This window comes from Mus caroli, unplaced genomic scaffold, assembly GCF_978045245.1.
Source record: "Mus caroli unplaced genomic scaffold, Mus_caroli_1 scaffold_12, whole genome shotgun sequence".
NCBI lineage: Eukaryota > Metazoa > Chordata > Mammalia > Rodentia > Muridae > Mus > Mus caroli.
This window is the reverse complement of record NW_028227267.1, coordinates 94,374,438-94,392,595: the sequence shown is the minus strand read 5'-3', so window position 1 is coordinate 94,392,595 and position 18,158 is coordinate 94,374,438. Positions and strand designations below refer to the sequence as shown.

At 34.4% G+C, this 18,158-nt stretch overlaps 1 protein-coding gene across 2 annotated transcripts in view; it reads left to right on the top strand.

The window, feature by feature from the left end:
- Dach1 (dachshund family transcription factor 1) overlaps positions 1-18,158 on the top strand; it is a 383,574-nt gene that overhangs the window by 314,839 nt on the left and 50,577 nt on the right. For both annotated transcript variants that reach the window (XM_021181594.3, XM_021181596.3), the window contains one exon: positions 15,859-16,010. In XM_021181594.3, the coding sequence (XP_021037253.1) occupies positions 15,859-16,010 (152 nt within the window). The remainder of the gene's footprint in view (positions 1-15,858; positions 16,011-18,158) is intronic.

The following is an 18,158-nucleotide window of genomic DNA, read 5'->3' as shown; positions in this document are numbered from 1 at the left end:
TTTCTTTATGGTGGTGTTTACCCCCTTCACTGAACTCCACATAATGGGATTTTTTTCCCTGAAGACTCAGAGATATTGTTGGAGGGTTGCACCCTGTAACCTTCTGAGGATTTCAAATACAAATCCACACATCTAAACTTTAACAAAATCACAGCAAATGTTATTTATGAAGTCAGGTTCAGAGCTTTGCCTCGTTTATATGTATATATGCAGAAAGAACTTAGTTAAGACATCCCATTAATTTTAACATGTTATCACAAAATAGCAAAGTGCTGACTCCGTGAAAATATTCAGTGCATAAAATTAAACTTTTATATTTTCATTAAAATATGTTTCTATATATACAAAACTAAAAAAAAAAAAACCTGTCAGGAACCCTGATGTTGTCTTTATATTTTAATTATGACTTTTCTTGCACTTACAGGTGAGAAACCTAAAAACATTAACATTTTTATTTCAATATTATCGTTTTAAAATTTCAAATGAGCTTAGAATCTATTCAGTAGCACCTATAAATTATCATCTCAAAATTTATATGACCCTGGAAAATGTATTATGGAAAAAATATCATAGCATATATAATTACAGATGTGGGGACTCAAAGGAAATGTGGGCAAAGTATGATAATCAGGTATGTACATTGTATGAAATTAAATAAAATAATACTAGCTGTTTGTAATTGTTTTGTGTAGGCAGGTCCTAAGTAAATGACATGTCCAAGAAGAAAACATAGTTGATGTGTTAAGAAAATGAGCATTTAAAGCGTGAACTCACTGTTCATTAGGTTTCTATATATACTCTAATATGAACACTAAACATAAAGTAACTGAAGTTATGGCCTAAAACATAAGTAAGTGTAAGTGTGGTAGAGTATATTTGCTGTTTTCTCATTTTGTAATGCTGAGTTGACTAATTGGCATTTTTTCCAAGAAATGATATATTTCTTTGTATGGAAGGAGATACATGAAAGAATTACATTCAGATCAGTATAGTTTAAAGGAAATGTATGTTTGTAGCATGCATATTGTCAAGACGTAGTTAAGTGCTTGACATAGCAATATTATCATGAAACACATAATCATATCCTGTCAACTGTAAAAGGGATTCTTATAGATCAAATATTAATGAAATTATACAATTCATACTTTTATCAAAGAAATGAACTTGAGGCCTAATAACTTATTCTGTAAATTAGTTCATTTGATAACTTTTCATCAACTGTAATAGCAATAAAAAGACAGTATTTTTGATTTATTCCATATTCTAATATGAATTCTAGTTATAAAGTCCAGAAAATTTCTTAATTATATTACACTGACATAAACAAACTTATCCTATAGTGGTAAATGCTATAACTATGTATTAATTATAGGTTACTTTTTGGCAATATAGATTAGAGATTTAGTTGTCTATTTGGATATATCAAAGTCTACATATTTAAGCCAGTTATAAGTTAAATAACATAATATTATGTGTTAATATTACCTAGATGATTACCATAATTAAATAATATTCAGTTAATATATATCAAATGATCAAAAGAGCTTATGAGATTATTTGATAAATAATTCAATTAGCTACGCTATTTTTAATATAAATGAAATAACTGAACCCATATCTCATATGACTTTGGCATTTAGTATTGATTATATGGCTGAACCATTTGCACGGGTTGCCTTGGATAATCTTATCTCTTTTTCTGTCTGAGGCAGATAAAATATTAATACAAGGTAAATGAGTACTCACTGAACTTGCCATATGGCCCCTGTGGAGGGCAGAGGGGCCTGGGCAGACTCTGGACTTGCCATATGGGCTGAGAGAGAAAAGGTAAGGATTACACAGAAACAAATCTACCATATGGACTAGGTGGAGCACTTGAAACTCCTAATACTTTCTCGTGCTGGGACATTTTTCACAAAAGAATACAACACATATAAATAATATATTATACAAAACCTCTTCAAAATGGATCAATTGTTTAGATTTAATATGATGCTTTCAAGCAATGTCCAGAGCATATAAATAATCATGGTTTACTTTGAAATGGCAAAGAGGATCATCAATCATTTACCCCTGACATTTTTACATTGCATTTAACATCTGTTCCATAATAGCATGGTACAGTAATACACTTAACATCATATTACACGCTGAAGCCAAACAAATAAATATAACATGGAATTAGAGATTCTGAAAGTTTGCCTTGCTTCAAATGATATTTTTGTAAACATTATATTATCTCCTCCTTTTATCACTTGGAGATTTTTGTTGTTGTTTTTCTGTTATATACAGTAGATGAAATGAAGCAATTGGCAAAGGCAATTTTCTTGGTACAATCAAAGCTCATTAATTTGGTTTCTGCTAATATGGAATTTATGATAATTTAGCTTGGGCTTGATAAAGTTTACCTTTGTACTAGATATAAAGAAAAGATTTGCTAAGCCAATTATTAATATAAACAAGATTACAATGAACATGTTTAACCCACTTAAGAGAGCATAGTTTTCAAGGATTTTAGCACATTAATTGAATGCAAATATGTACTGGTAATAACAAATGAGTCTAATTTAGTCTTGAATCAGGGTCCTGTAGTACCTGCATTGGGTAGCAGATGGATCTAATTACTGCATATACTTCTAAATTCTGTGCATATTTCTTTGTGGTATCAGTTATTTGGGCATGGATTGGATTTTTGCCTAGCCATTTCCAGTCACTATTATCTTCCTGTGTTTTCTAAAGTATCTAATAAGCTTTAATTCTTAAAGGTGCATAACTTTGTAAAGATTGTAACCTTTAAAGCCTTACCCTTCTAACTTCTCCTTTAAGGCGTATCAACTCTTCTAGGGGTATGCATTAGAATACCTATAAATGGCCATTCAGAATCACAATTTGACAATTTGAGATATATTTGAAACCACATTGCAAATTGTTTCTCCAATTTCTTTGTGTTTGTATTTGCACATGTCTTATGTGAAGTTGTGGGTCTCTTCCTGTTTGTGGAGGCCAAAGGACAAACTTGGGTGTCATTATTTAAATGTTGTCTCCCAGTCTCCATTTTTGAGACAGTTTCTCTTTCTTTCCCAGAAGTATTCTAAACTGGTGACCACTGAATCTCAGAGATTCGCATGCCTGTCTCTACCTAACTAGAGCTGAGAATATAAAAAAAGTTTTAGCACACCAGCTTTTTTAGTGTGGGATTTGGGAAATAAACTCAAGTTTTTTATGTTTGTCTTGCAAGAAGTTTTCTGTCAAGACCTAAATTTTATTCTGACCTATTTGACCAAAAAGAATAATTAATTCATTCATTCACTCACTCTCAGAAGTTTCTTTGTTACAAATTTGACCTCATTTAATGTACTTAGGTCTCCTCTTGGATGCAAGAAAAGTAAAATTAAAATTAATACAGTATTTCCATTTTGTTGATCTATGTGACCCAGTATTTATGTTTTCCGATGAATTCAGCATAGTTTTTCCAATGCCACAGTTGGTGGTTAATACTTTTCACTTTGATAATTTTAGTTTATATGTTAGTTAATACTTTTCACTTTGATACTTTTAGTTTATATGTTAGTCTTTCTCTTGTCACAGTAAATGCAGACTCAGACTCTTCTTTCTTTTCAGCTAAGTTTTGCTTTCTTTACGATTGTGTTTGCTAATATATTTTTTAAGTCATGGAAAATGTGTTCTGTTTCAAATTCTATAGCTCTTTAGTTCCAAGGAATAGGATGCGGATCACACTAGCTGGCATTCTGGGGGTAGAAAGAAATGCCTTGCTTGCAAAGTGTAGATTCTGGCAGGTCGTGGGTATTAGATGAAGGTCAGAAGTGACAGACCAAGAATGAAGAAGAAAATAGGACTTTGAGTGCAAAGGAGAGTACCTGGACGTGAGGAACTGGGCCCTGCATTGGTGCCTAAGTCAGCCCAACTTGAATTGGGAATAGAAGGACCAAGAGAAATGAATCGTGGATACTGTGCATGGAACCAGGCACATGTTGTGCCATGAAATGAGCTTCAGTTATAATTTTGGGAAAGTGTTCTCTACAGGACTAGGCAGGAGTTCAAGGACTATGAGAAGGACTAGAAGCCAGATCAGATTAGATGAGACCAGTAGAAGGGTTATAATACTTTATTTTTCTACTATTTAAAATTTGTTTTATTTTCTTTTCTTATTGAAAATAAAAATTTTCATATAATACATTCTGTTCACAATTTCCCTTACCCTAGCTCTCATTTATTGCTGGTAAGCTAAATTTTATCTGTATTAATACCAGTAAGGGAGAATGCAAAGATTGCATTGATAGATTTCTTTCTTAAAAAAAAAGTGCTAGCAATCTTGTATTCTTTGTTATCTGTCCCAATACCTCTTTCTTTCTTTCCTCAATATCTCCCATAATTCTTTCCTTTTTTCCTTCCCTACTTTCCTTCTAGGTCTTTTCTTAATTTAATGTGCTAATTTCTTTCTTTACTTTAAGAGTTCTACTATTTCCCAATAGCCCCCTTACATGTACACTAGCTTGAACACATGGCTTTTGGCAACTATAGTGACTAACAAGATTTCAAGCTCAGATAATTTCCTCACAAAATTTGATTTTCCCTCCAAATACAAATATAACTTTAAATGATCTGATATTTTGCTCATCTAGAAAACAATATTTAGTGTCCTGTAGCAAATTGCCACAAAAGGCTTTAGATTTCCATGCTTTTATTTTTGTCTACAATTGCCAAATAAACTAACGGGAAAAATAAAAATAAAATGTATTCATACTTCAGGTTTGATGTAGCTTTATAAACTGTCCCTAATTTAAATTATGATTAAACTCAAGTTGTAAAAGTAATTGTGGTAGTGAAGGAAGTTGCAGCTTCCTCACACATTTCTTGATATATTTGAAGCTATTGTTACATGAAGCTATAATTTTTTTTTCTAATGGAAAATAACATCAGTGGGCAATATGAGTTCCCCATGTTTATCACCGCAATACAGGAATAAAGCCTACACTTTCTTTTTTTTTTAATACGAAAATGCTGTAATATTTTAAATGTTCTTACCTTTTTTCATCATTGTAAAATCATTATAGAATCAACATTCTATATGATTCTTATAATTTGCTTATTGTAAAACATGGAGGATAAAAAGAAGGTATATAAGGAAAGGAGAATAATTATTCACGTTCTCCCTCCCTTTTGGGTTTTGAATCACACTGTACTAAGATAGAGAATGGAAAAAGAAAGGTAACCTAATGACTGAAATAAGAACATTGTTACTTATTTATAATAGACTGAAATGATGGCATTTAAAACAAAGTAACAACAGAGCAATTGGTGAACTGACCAATTGAAGAAAATTTGCAATCTGCATTAGGTTTTACATATTATCTATTTTAAAAAACACATCCAATTAATAGCTAGGAAATCCAATTTTATACACCTGACAACATGATCTTTTTTCTGTGACACAGAGAATAAATGACTATAATTGGAAGTTAGTTTTAAAATATATATATATAAGCAGCTCAAGAATCCACATTATGTTTTTACGCTCTGAGAGTTGCACAAAAGCAGCTGTGCTGTCTGGGAATCCCCTGTTCACCCAGGGAAGAACGCTGACAAGGACATAAACACACAGGCTTAACTTTTATACTTCCCTAAATCCTAAAAATTAGTGCTCTCCTTTGCATTTTTATATGACTGTGCTATAAAGCAGTTAGTTTTAAAGGAAAAAGTCATAAAATATCAATAGGTAAAAGGAATGCAGAGGTTACTTACTTTAACCTCCTATCAATTTCCAGGGGATAGTTTCTGTAATATTCCTGATGGGATACTTACCAAGTTTTGTGTGGACATTCTGTAACAGCTAGGCTACCATTGTCCACAAGGAAGCAGCAGATATTTTAGCTTGATGAACACAATCTTATTTACATATGCTCACTTGTTTCTCTTCTAAATACGGTAGTCATAAATCTATGCACTTACTAAGAAAAAATGGATTTTCTCAAAAATCTTTAGAGTTTTAAGTATCACAGGTGATTTTTTTTTAATATGCTGAGCGTGTATTTCTGGGACGAAAACTGAAAACACAAATATGTTTTACACCAGGGAGCTGGGGTACATGCTGGACTCTGAAAGTTTAGGGATAAATTAAGCTCTCTTAAACATGATCAACACTCACATAAAAACAGAAACTTCACACGTGAACTAATTTGGGAAATAAAAACCTGACATATTCATTCAGTCAGCAATAAAATATATTACGAACCATGCATCAGGATGCTACAAGTGAACAACATAATCAGAATTCATAGAATTTTATTTTAAACACACTGGAAGGAAATAAACTGAATTTCTTTGATGACAGTTTCCAAATCTTTGATCATTTAAAATAGTGCAGGAAAGATAGACTGGTAATTCCATGTCATGAATGGGAAATGTTTTACAACAGGAGGCTCTAGTACATTCACCAGATTTAATCTCATTACATATTCCTGTCTCCAGATAACTTGGTATGGGAGGTAAAAGTGAAGAAACATTTTGAACTGTGGCTTGTATTTCATCATTATACTTAGCAAATAAGGAAACTGACTTGCATGAATCAATTCTGTTAAATCAAGACAAAGATGTCTAGCTTAGAGTAATATCCTAGCAGCCTACCGGGAAAAGAGCAGAGTTGTGACTGAGAACCATAGCAACCATTAGTGCTAGGACTGAACACCCTGGGGGCAGCTAGGGAAGGAATGGACTCTGAAACTGAGAAAGTCATTTAAAATGCAAGTGTAGTTTTTATAGTGGAAAATGAAGCAAATACCTAGCAAGGAGCACCAAGTAAGTAAATTCAGGAGGCCCTTCATCACAACAAACTCAAAAATACAGAATTGTGATGATTCTGAGCGTTTAATTGAAGTTGAGGGAGAAAAATATACCCGGCATTCTCAAGTGAATCTCATTAACGATAACTTTTGCTTTATAATAACAAGTATGCATCAATTTAAAAGGGTTATCTTCATTGTAAACTATTCCTCCCAAGATAGATAAAGGCCTGTTGGTTACAGTTTGCATTTGGAGGCATTGTACAGAAGAAATGAACAGTGACAACATTTCATAGGCTACTTCCTGTTAGTGTCTATGTCTATCATTGCTGGATTGCAATTACTCCACACCAAGAGATTCTAAAGATTCACTACTGGAAGAAATAACCTTGCTTGAAGAGAGAACGATCATGTGTAAGCTGACCTAGTCCACCAGAAGGAATCTTGGCTGTCTAGGATGATCATTAACCGAGTTTAACAACTAAATTAACACTTGTCTGAATGAAGAGTTTACATTTTTTTCTATTATATGCTAATTTTTGCATATATACTTAATATGTGGATGATATGTACATGCACACATAACTAATGCATCTTAGCTAGCTATATATTAGTTGTATTTTTACTTCAGAGTTAAGAACCTCAGCTCTGGCAGAGAGTTATTTGGGGTCAAAATCCAGGCTGCTGTCTTCATAGCTAAGTTATCTTCACAAGTTGATGAACATCTTATTACCTCTACATTTTCATGTGTTGAATGAGCATAGCAAAAGGAACCCCTCATTCAGAACTGTTTTGAGAGTTAAACGAGCCAAGTGATGCAGTGCAGTCTTGGACACAGGAAGTGGTCAATGTTAAGCAGGAGTTTAGGTGGTGATGGTGATCATCATCATATCGGTCTTTGAATGGAGAATGGTTTAGTGGAGTTTAGACTGACGAGCATCCATTCATCTTTTAACAGTTCACTAGCAGAAATTTAAAATACTCATAAAATAAGAGTGGTATAATGACTACTATACTCTTTTCTGTTTTTCAGCCTTCATAATCACTGTGTCAAGGAGAATATTGTGCCATATTTTTTCCACCCAGTTTCTCCTCCTCTTTGATTTTGATACTTTATTTTCATTACTTATTTTACTCTATATTTTGTATATGCTTTTCAAAGAGGACATATTTCTTTAATTCACAAAGACATGATTGATATCATGTCTAAATGCCTAAAATGCCATCCCATTTTTAGTGGACTTTTTTTTGGAAGTTTTACCAACATATGTATATAGATGTGAGTCTGTTTTCATGAATATACATATTCTTTGTGTCATTGAAATCTTCTTTCCCTGAACTTCCTCTTCATTGACAGCATGCCTCTAATGAAAACTAAACAAATATCTGTAAACTTGCACTTGAAAACATTTTGGAATAATCCCTTAGTAGGCATGTTTTATGTAAAAAATAAAGAATTGCTTCTAGAGATTTTCATCTCACACACTTATAAATCCCTGATAATTTCAATCAAAACCCCATGGGAGAATCAGAGGTTTAATAATCCACTACTCAGAGCTACTTGTATTATTTCAGGGAAGTTTTTCTGAAGTGTTCTGTTTTATTCACTTAGAAATAGGGTTCGCTTTCTACTTGAAGATTCATAAATGAATTGAAGTGAGCAGAGGCTTTAAGATGAGAAGTGGATGGCAAACCATGAAACTCTGACATTCTCTAGGTTTTCCCTTTAGTTCTATCTTTCTTTTAAAGTAACATTAACTTTGAAAAAGCTTTGGACTTAAGTGACAGCCCCTGCTCATGCCTCATCAGTCATTTCTAAAGCAAAGTTCAGAAACTCACTTTTGGCAGATGTAAATTTAAGTAAATTGTCCAAGGTCACAGCACAATAAAGTAGATTTATCAAGGGAATGCAGTTTCCTGCTTTCTACCATCCACAAAATGAGAGTGGTTCCACCCCTAAAATTAAAGTTTTTGTTTGGTTTGTTTTTATCTTTCTGAAATTATAAAGTACAATTTAGAAATTATTTTGATCATTAACTCAGGCTGGCACAAACCATCTTTCCAAGCTAGAGAATAGTTTAGTATACATGAATCAACTGTTCTACTAGAGTATCTATTAGAGTATCTACCAGAGTCTATACAACCTGTTTTCAAAGGCAAGCCAGTCTCAGTTAGAGATGAACCATCAGACTTCTCTACATTGTATGAGATGATGAAGAAGCCATCTGTAAGAACAAAACTAGTTCAGTTTCCATGGGCAAGCACAGACTAAAGTACATTATTAAAGAACACAGAAATTTAAAAAAAAATTAGATCAGAAGTGATGTTTTACTGTGAGGTCTTCTTTGGGCCTTACAAAATGAAAGAGAAGTAACCTTGTTCTATTTCTGCATCCTGAAAGGAAAAAAAAAAAAAAGCCTCATAGCGGGCACATCACCTTTAATTAGGTTTCTGCTTTGGGGAAGCATTTTACCAGCCCCCTTTCATTTATTTTTAATGATGTTATCACTAACAGGCAAACAGTCCCTTAATAAAACAAAAACAGTTTCTATATAAAGCCTAGGGTACATGTCCTGAGTCAGTCATCTAAAAACAAATGTTATGATTGTTTCCCTTGTGCTCTGAGAACCCTTAATGGCCCTACTGTGCAGATACACAAAACATTAACCCAGGAAATAGAGCCCTGTCTGTTGTGCAACCTTCAGTAAATGCTTTCCCATAGTCTCTTGCAGTATCAGCAGTCAGGTTAAGCCTACGGGGTCACGGAAAAGTCAGAAAGGTCAATTAAATGGATCTTTTCAACACACTCTATGCCAGCTCTTTCATAATCATTGACAACTAACTACTTTATGAAGCAAGCAGAGTGAAAGCAATTCCACAGGTTTATGAGGTAAATCAGTGTGTGTGTGTGTGTGTTTAATGATTGAAGTTCCTAGTTGCTGAGGCAATGAACTTGTATGCACAAGTATCTACCTGCAATCATAAGTTTGGGTTCCTGGGATAAATTTGCTATCAACAATCAGTTTTAAAATATTAGTGTACAGTCTGACCTTTGTACATACATCTCAACAATGAAAATTCAGACTTCGTTTTGAGAACAGTAGTAGAAAATATGCTTTCTAGTTAAAATTCCATTAAAATATAATTTCTTTAGGTTCTAGAAACGCAGAATCTCCTGCGTGGTTTTCTTAGATGACCTTATCCCTACTCCTGCACAGTCTCCAACAAAAATTCACTGCGTAGCTCCTACCATGGAAATTTTCGTTTTCTTCCTCTATCCTGTCTCAATGTATCCAATGCAAAATAATCTCTTCTTTTTCTAAATAAACGATTTGGAGTAGTCAAATAATCTAGTTGAAATTAAAATTTGATGTATATTTTAACAAAATCATCTTCCTAGCCCATGATCCTATCTGTGAAATTTACTCTTTAAGAGATAACATTACCTTCCAATAGAAGGTACTTTAGTTATAACATCATGGGTGCAATGTGGCTTCAAGACAAACAGAGACATCTTGTTCCTGCATGTGTACTCTTCCAGATTTGCTGTTCTCTTGTTCATTCACATACTTTGCTAACAGAAATTTTACAAAAAGAGCTTTGTCTCTCTGAATCCTCAAGATTATAAATATATTCTCTCCTGTGTAAGGAGTGACTCCTAATACACAGGCACATTAAAAAAAAATCAAATCTATCTAAGAGTGAAGAATCCTCCCCCCACCCCAGTGGACTTAATAGTTTCAAAGAATAAATGTGTAATAAATCTGAATTAAATTGGACAAAACTGCACGTTTGGTGTAGTTTTTAGCATGCCTCAACCATCTCTATAAGTATATTTATGTATTATTCTGTTTATAACATTATATTGCATGTATGCAACTATATATGTGTGTGCAGGTGCACATCTGTGCATATATTGATGCCATGATTAAATGTGGCTGGTTCCTCAACTACTGGCTAGCTTATCTTTTAAGACATGATCTTTTAATGTCCTGGCCTACAACTTGGCATGCAGAGGTTCCTAGAGTCAGTTTTTTTGGCTCCCCAGCTCTAGGATTATAAATGTATGTAGCATAGCATATTGTATCTGAAGACTAAACTCAAGTCCCTATATCTGCAAGAGAAGTGTTTTCGCCCTTGTCCTATCTCCCCACCCCTCCATATTAGTATCTCCAATTTTGAACTTCCAAGTTCTAACACTGCTTAGAATATATCCACAAAGTTCCTTGGTATTTTTATCTGTTCTCATTCTCTGCCCATGAACTCCATCAATGTGATGCATCTTTAACACAAGCTTGTTATATAGTGAGAAGATAGATACCACAAGCAACAGATAAGAAGATGACAGTTTTCTGTGTCATGTAAAAATGAGGAAATTCATCGAAGTTTTTTTATTTTTCCACTTTCACACTAATGTTTCATATTTTGCAAAGCATCTTTGCATATATAATCTAGTTGGATTAAAGCATAATCCTTTGATTTTGATCTTATCATTGTTATAATTAGCCAGGTGTGTGTCATATGATATAAGATGGTTTTTATAACTATAAAATTGGATAAAACTTGGTAACATAGGGACCAGAACTCACTTTCTGGACCTAAAATTTTTTTCTTTGAATTTAGCTGTATCATATATAGGACTGTTATTTATTTTATTTTATTTTATTTTATTTTTAAAAAGTGTAGTATGGGACTGGGGAGATAGTGTAGTGTTTAAGAGTGTATTGCTTTTGCAGAGGACCTGGTTCAATTTCCAGCAGTAAGGCTGGGCAGCATGCATCCTGTTAAAACTCCAGCAGCAGGGGCATCTGACACCGCTCCTGATCTATGCCAACTAGGTCATATATCTGGGAATAATTTTCAATTATTTATATGAGCACCTTCATTTAATTTTTAAGTTGTTCATGACCTTATTTTTAGTTCAATAATACTTCTATTGAACTATTTGGTTGCTTACAGAAATGTATTAAAGCAACAAACATGCATATTGTCATAAAATGTATTCACTTCTTAATAGACAGTAGCTTATTCTCTACAATCTTGCTCAGCAGTTTGTTTTTTCACATTACCACTACATTTAAAGTTTACATGCAAACTCCCTTTTTTTTTAAATCTTGGAATGGGCAGTTTAATAAACCATTACAGGTCAGCATAGCCACACTCATACCTGCCCCTCACCCTCCCACACACACTTGAGAGAATGTGTAGTTCAAACCCAAAGGGACTGGTTATGAGAATAACAACTGAATTAGATTTTATTAACAGGAAAGAAAACATTTTAAAAGTAGAGGCCCATTATTATTTTAAACAACACTGTTCCTTAGGATATCCTGCTAACTTGTTACGTGTGATAAGATTGAAGAGGAAAGGGCCTTGTCTTTTCGGGGCATCAATCTTCTTGATGGCCTCTCAGTAAGAAATGGCCTAAAGTTTGAGTGGAGTCCGGTGTTCAGGTGATAAGAAAAACTAAAAAACCAATGTTTTCATCCTTTATGATATAATTGAAATGTTTTTCTTTTCCATTTGTACATTCAATTTCTATTATCCTGATTAAATAATGATAAAATTTCCAGCATATTTATTGTGTAATTATTCAGATTTCAATCAGCAATTTTTCCGAGCATTAAAATGAAATGACTTGTTAAACTGTAGCATGTGCCTTTCCATTTTCCAATAATGCTTAGAAGTTAATAACTTCTTTTTAAAATTTAAATATAATAACCTAATAGGTAACCAGCATGCTGTGGCATCTAGCACATGCTGAGTACCAGAATCATTTAAGTGTTACTACAGTATTTCTTAGCATCTGCCTTCCGGCACATCACCTCCTTCACAATGCATCTGTGTGTGTCCTCTCCTTTTGCAAATCTCACTTGCCTTTTTCTCTTGAGGTTACATGCCATTGGACTTAGGTCACATTCTACAGAAGAAAAATCTCATCTTAAGTTTGTGAGATACATCTGTGTGTGTGTTATGGGGTGTGGGGGAAACTTTTCCAGGTAAAATAACATGACAAATATGGACACATGAATTGATGACCACCATTCAAACCACAGCAGGAGTAAAAAAGATTCCCTTATACAAGTCTTGAAATTTCTGGTCATTTACAGACAGGTACAAAAACCTGTTGATAAAGGGCATAATAATCCGCAAATTAGAAACCTGGCCAGCCCATTGTCGTTTATGCACAATCTCTAACACGCTTTGTGGATATATCAAATGCAAATCCAATCTGTAAATGTGTGTTCCTCTTCCCTCCCACTTTGAAGTTAACAGAGGCTACGTAGTGCCAGACTACCACATTTTCTGGCCTCCAACTTTTGCTTTAATCTTCTGAGAACATTTCATATGTCAAAGTTCTTTTTTCTTTTTCTTTTTCTTTTTTTTTTTTTATTCGAAGAGAGAAAACCATGGCCTTATCTGCATGAAGGAGGCGGTAAAGTAGCTTCTATGATACCAGGTCCCATGAGGTGACAGTATTGTCTCAGATAACAGCATAACCCAAATGAATACATATATTTTTGGTTTATTTTATCTCTAAGTCATTTGCCTTATTTTTCTATAAGAAAAGTATGTATTAAACTTAAAAAAAAACCTTTTCTGTCTATTTTAAGCTGTTCTGCCTCAAATTTATAGAAAATGATAGTTTATTCTCATGTATGAGACTAGGTGAATTTGCAAAAGTAATATGCATGCACACATATGCTTTCACATGTATGCAAAAGAGACTTAATCACTGACTGGGATGATCAGTGGCTAATTAAGTTACAATAATTAAGTTAAAGTGCTTTACAAACTCTAAAAATTAGACATTTATTGCCTGGAATAGGTCACTCCAGTCTATGTGAACTTCATAATGTTTTTACCCTGGAACTTTTTCTTCCAACTCTATCATGGTGTGCATTGCTTCAATAATTAACAGCGCATGAATGTAGGTATGTTGGTGATTTAATGTTTTGCCTCTCAATGGCTAAACATAGTCAATTATAACTGCATTGAAATGAAAACAAATAATTATGGGTAATAGAAAATATGAAAAACTGTGTGTATAAATAAATTTGGTTCTCATATTTTGCACAGTCTATCAAAATTATGAAGTCGTAGGTGCTAACAGGAACGATGCTCAGGCGGTCATCAGACTCTCTGCCTTTCTTCAAAAGACAAGCGATTTCTATCCCCATGATCTATTAAGGCACATTTTCCTTACCATGTGACAGCTAAGGCGAAACTGATAAAAAAAATATCGATCCCCTTTCTTAAACAACGACACATGGACATAGATGCTTAATAAGTGCCTTTTCAGAACCATTATGAGAAAACACTAGCAGCCTGGGTCCACAAAAGTAATTTATGACAGCAAGGTAAATGGTGTCCAAAATTGCCTTAGAGATATTAGCCATGGGGCAGCATGACACAAGCCTTTCTCTACCCTAGGCGAAAGCTCTGATAAAATGAGGCATCTTGAGTTTGGGCTTAGTTGCTTATTGTTTCTGCTTCAAGTACATGCTGATTGAGATCTTCTGTCAGTGAGTTAACAAAGGCAGTGGAAGGAGAAACTGCAGAAGAGTTAGTGGGTGTTATAGGAACATAGTCAATAGGACATCTTCTGTCTCACACATCCCTCCCTAGCCTTCGTCTTATTTGGTTCATTGACTAAAAGTCTGGAATGGTGAGGTATATCATTTACCATGTTCTAACATTAATGAAGATAATAACGTACAGCACCTTCTGTGATATCCCTGCTAGAGAGAGAGAGACAGAGAGAGAGACAGAGAGAGACAGAGAGGGAGAGAGAGACAGAGACAGAGAGGGAGAGAGACAGAGAGAGAGACAGAGAGAGACAGAGAGGGAGAGAGAGACAGAGAGACAGAGACAGAAAGACAGAGAGGGAGAGAGGGAGAGAGAGAGAGATTTGGACAAGTTGCTGTGTGATAAGGTATTGTAGGATAAAATAAAAGAATTATTGAGAATAGTGAAATCAAATTATAAGCAAAACTCAAGTATGCTGGAATTTTTAGCCATTTGTAGAATTGAAAGATAGTGTCAGGGCTAAGCAAATACATTGTGCTGATTAATTTTCTTAGTGTGAAATATTAAAATATTTTAAAATAGAGATTACTGCCTTAAGTAAAACTTCTGTATGATTAAGCCACCAATAGTTTCCATTTCCTTTGAAAGTATTTAAGTGTTTAAATCAAATAATAAGGAGCAAAATAAAAACTCTTTCAAATAAAAGAAAGAGTACTTGTGTTTGGTCATTACTCTGTGTTGCCTAAATTTTGAAGAATATGGAACCATCAAAAGCAATGAAAACTTACTTCAGAAGGGTAATAGGATTTCCATTATACTGTGCGGGAAGTTACATTTTTTATTGCTTCTTTTCTTCAGTTTCCTTTTTATGTGAAAACACTGGATGTTTAACTTTTTAAAATACATTTTTTTAAGCTAATGAGAGTGATTATTTTAATTGTAACTTAGAAACAATACTTTTGGATTCCAGCCTTCCTGTTCAGATACTTTTAAAAAATTAATGAAGAAGACAGGAGAGAAATATAAGCAAAAGGAGGTTTCACTTGTCGATTCTTCATTCATCTTATTAAGACTATGTTTGGATGATAGAAAGGAAGGGTTAACTGAGAAGAAAACATCCTGACAGACAAAACATTTCTCTTGTATAAAGCTTTAGAAATACTCTATTGTCAATCCAAACAGAACAAACTAAAATGAGATAATTGGGAAGGCGCCCATAAAGTCAGCCTGAATATATTATCACAACTATATATGAGATAATATTTGTTTTAAAAAGATTCTATGGCACTGTAAACTCAGTCTCATTAGAGACTGCATTTAAAAGGCTTATAAAGTTACTCATTAATGTTATCTTGTTGTATCTCCACAGCTTTTTCATTAAAGAAAATTCAGCAGAAAGCATTTTCTCCTGATAGCAGGAACCAATTTGCAATAAATGTTCTGGAAACCACTGGGGAAGCCATTACTGAGGTCTAATAAAAACAGACAAGCGTAACTTGTTCTATATTTTTGTTTCAATCACATACAGATGAGACCCCACTTTCCACACCAACCGCAAGAGACAGCATCGACAAACTTTCTCTAACTGGGCATGGACAACCACTACCTCCCGGCTTCCCATCTCCCTTTCTGTTTCCTGATGGCCTGTCTTCCATAGAGACCCTTCTCACTAACATACAGGTAGGTTTCTTTTCACTGTGTGTGAAAGGAGCATGAAACACAAACACATGAGAATTAGTTTTCTAAAATACAAACTGTTTCAAATAATCATCTTGAGATTGTCTGATCAATGGTATTAAACATTTCTACACAAAATTAAATTTTATCTGTCTACGCTAGCCAAATTCTTGTAGAAATACACAACAGATACTTTATACTGTGTCACAATAAAGGTCCACAAAACTGATATGAGCACTTATGAAAAGCACCCCCCTCACAAACTTTCTCTTTATTGCCAAATAATGGGACCAATTTAAGTATATAAATTTGTCTGACTTACCAAATGACAGCATACAAGTTCTAGTAAATATTTAGATATTTTTAAACTTCTGGCCTTCCAGTGAGGAAATGACATGTTTAGTCATTTTAAATATGTCTAACATAGAAGATTCCTAAATAATCACTTCTTTCATAAATAAGTTTGTTTCAGTTAGTAAGGACTCTTCAAAGAATAGACTTCAAAAAGGCATAGAAAGGTTTCTACGGATTTCCTATGTGGCCCTCAGGATGTATATTTTACGTACAGTACATTATGAATCAAAAATACTTAGAGTTAACAATAACATAGTGCAGGGAGCCAAGATAATAAAAGTGTTTGGGATAGAATAAAGCATAGTTTTCTTGCCACGCATGAAGGCATCATGTGGACCCCAGATGGGGCTTTCCTTCTTACTTCCCCATCTTAGGAGGAGCTGGAAGAATACACAAGATATAGACGCTGTCAGCCCTGCACTCTTTCCTCTGTTATATTTTCTTAAACACATTTCCTACCATATTAAACTTTGCCCCAGTAGAAACGTAATTAATTTTATTTACCTCTCCAAGGACATAACAGAAGGCCTTTAATGTAACATATCTTCTCATCTATTAATATGACATTTTTAATATGAATGTAATTAGAATTGCAAGACCTGTATTCAACATCAAGTTTTTTATATTTTGTTAATTGAAAAAAGTCATCAGTCCAAAGTCATTTCTATCATGGCCAAATTAGTGTTTATATCTGAAAGTAAACATGAGACACTTTCCCTGAAATTTTACCCATATTACAAGTAAAGGTCTCTTTTTAAGACAAATGCTTTCTGAGAATAATGGGAATACCACAACTGGTCAAACTACAGATTAAGAGTCAACCAAATGTTCAGCCCTACATGTAATATATGTACCATATCTCTGCCTTCTGTTTCGGGGATCCTTCGGGAAAAGGAGGGAACAGACTTAAGAGGAAGGGGAAGCTGGTGCCTCTAAGAAACAGTGTTTGGGGGACATAGTAGGAAAATTGCATAACAGATTAAACGATTTACACGCAACCGATGCAAGCTCAAGGCAGACAAAAATCTAACTAAAGAATAGAACCTTGATGCCCCAGGAAAGCTGGATGCTGGCAGGGGTGAGGTGGGTGTGGTTGGGTGAGTGTGTGGGTGGGAAGCACTCTCTCAGAAGCAAAGGGGAGGGACTGGAGAAGAGGGAGAAGGGAAGGGAATGGGAGACATTTAGAGCATAAATAAATGAAATAATTAAATAAGAGAAAGAGACAGGGAGACCGAGACAGAAAGACAAAGACAGAGAGAGTCAGTGAGAGAGTGAGAGTGAGACAGAATCAGAGACAGAGAGAGACAGCAAGATTGCGACAGATAGAGACAGAAAGTGGGAGAGAAGAGGGAGAGAGCAAGCAAGAGAGTGAGAGCGAGAGACTGAGAGAGACAACAGAGAGACAGAAAAACAGACACAGAAAGAAAGGCAGACAGACACTGAGAGGGACAGGGGAAGACAGAGACAGACAGACAGGCAAAGAGACACACAGAAGGAAAAGAGACAAATTTGGGTGTGCAGATAAGGGGGTAGATCTGGGAGAAGTGAGGGTAGGGGTGAATATGATTTAAACAGATATAAAATTCTCAAAGAACTAATAAATTAAGAAAAGTAGAGAACAGTATTTTATTCTATGTATAACTCCATATTAAGCTAACTTTGAACAGTCTAACTTGATTTGAATTTCAGCACCAAATAAAATCCAGTTTGTGTTACAAAGCATCTTACTCCTCTGAGGAATGGCTGCACAATAGGCCTGAGTACTGTGCTAACATCCACAGATCTAAGTCAAGTATT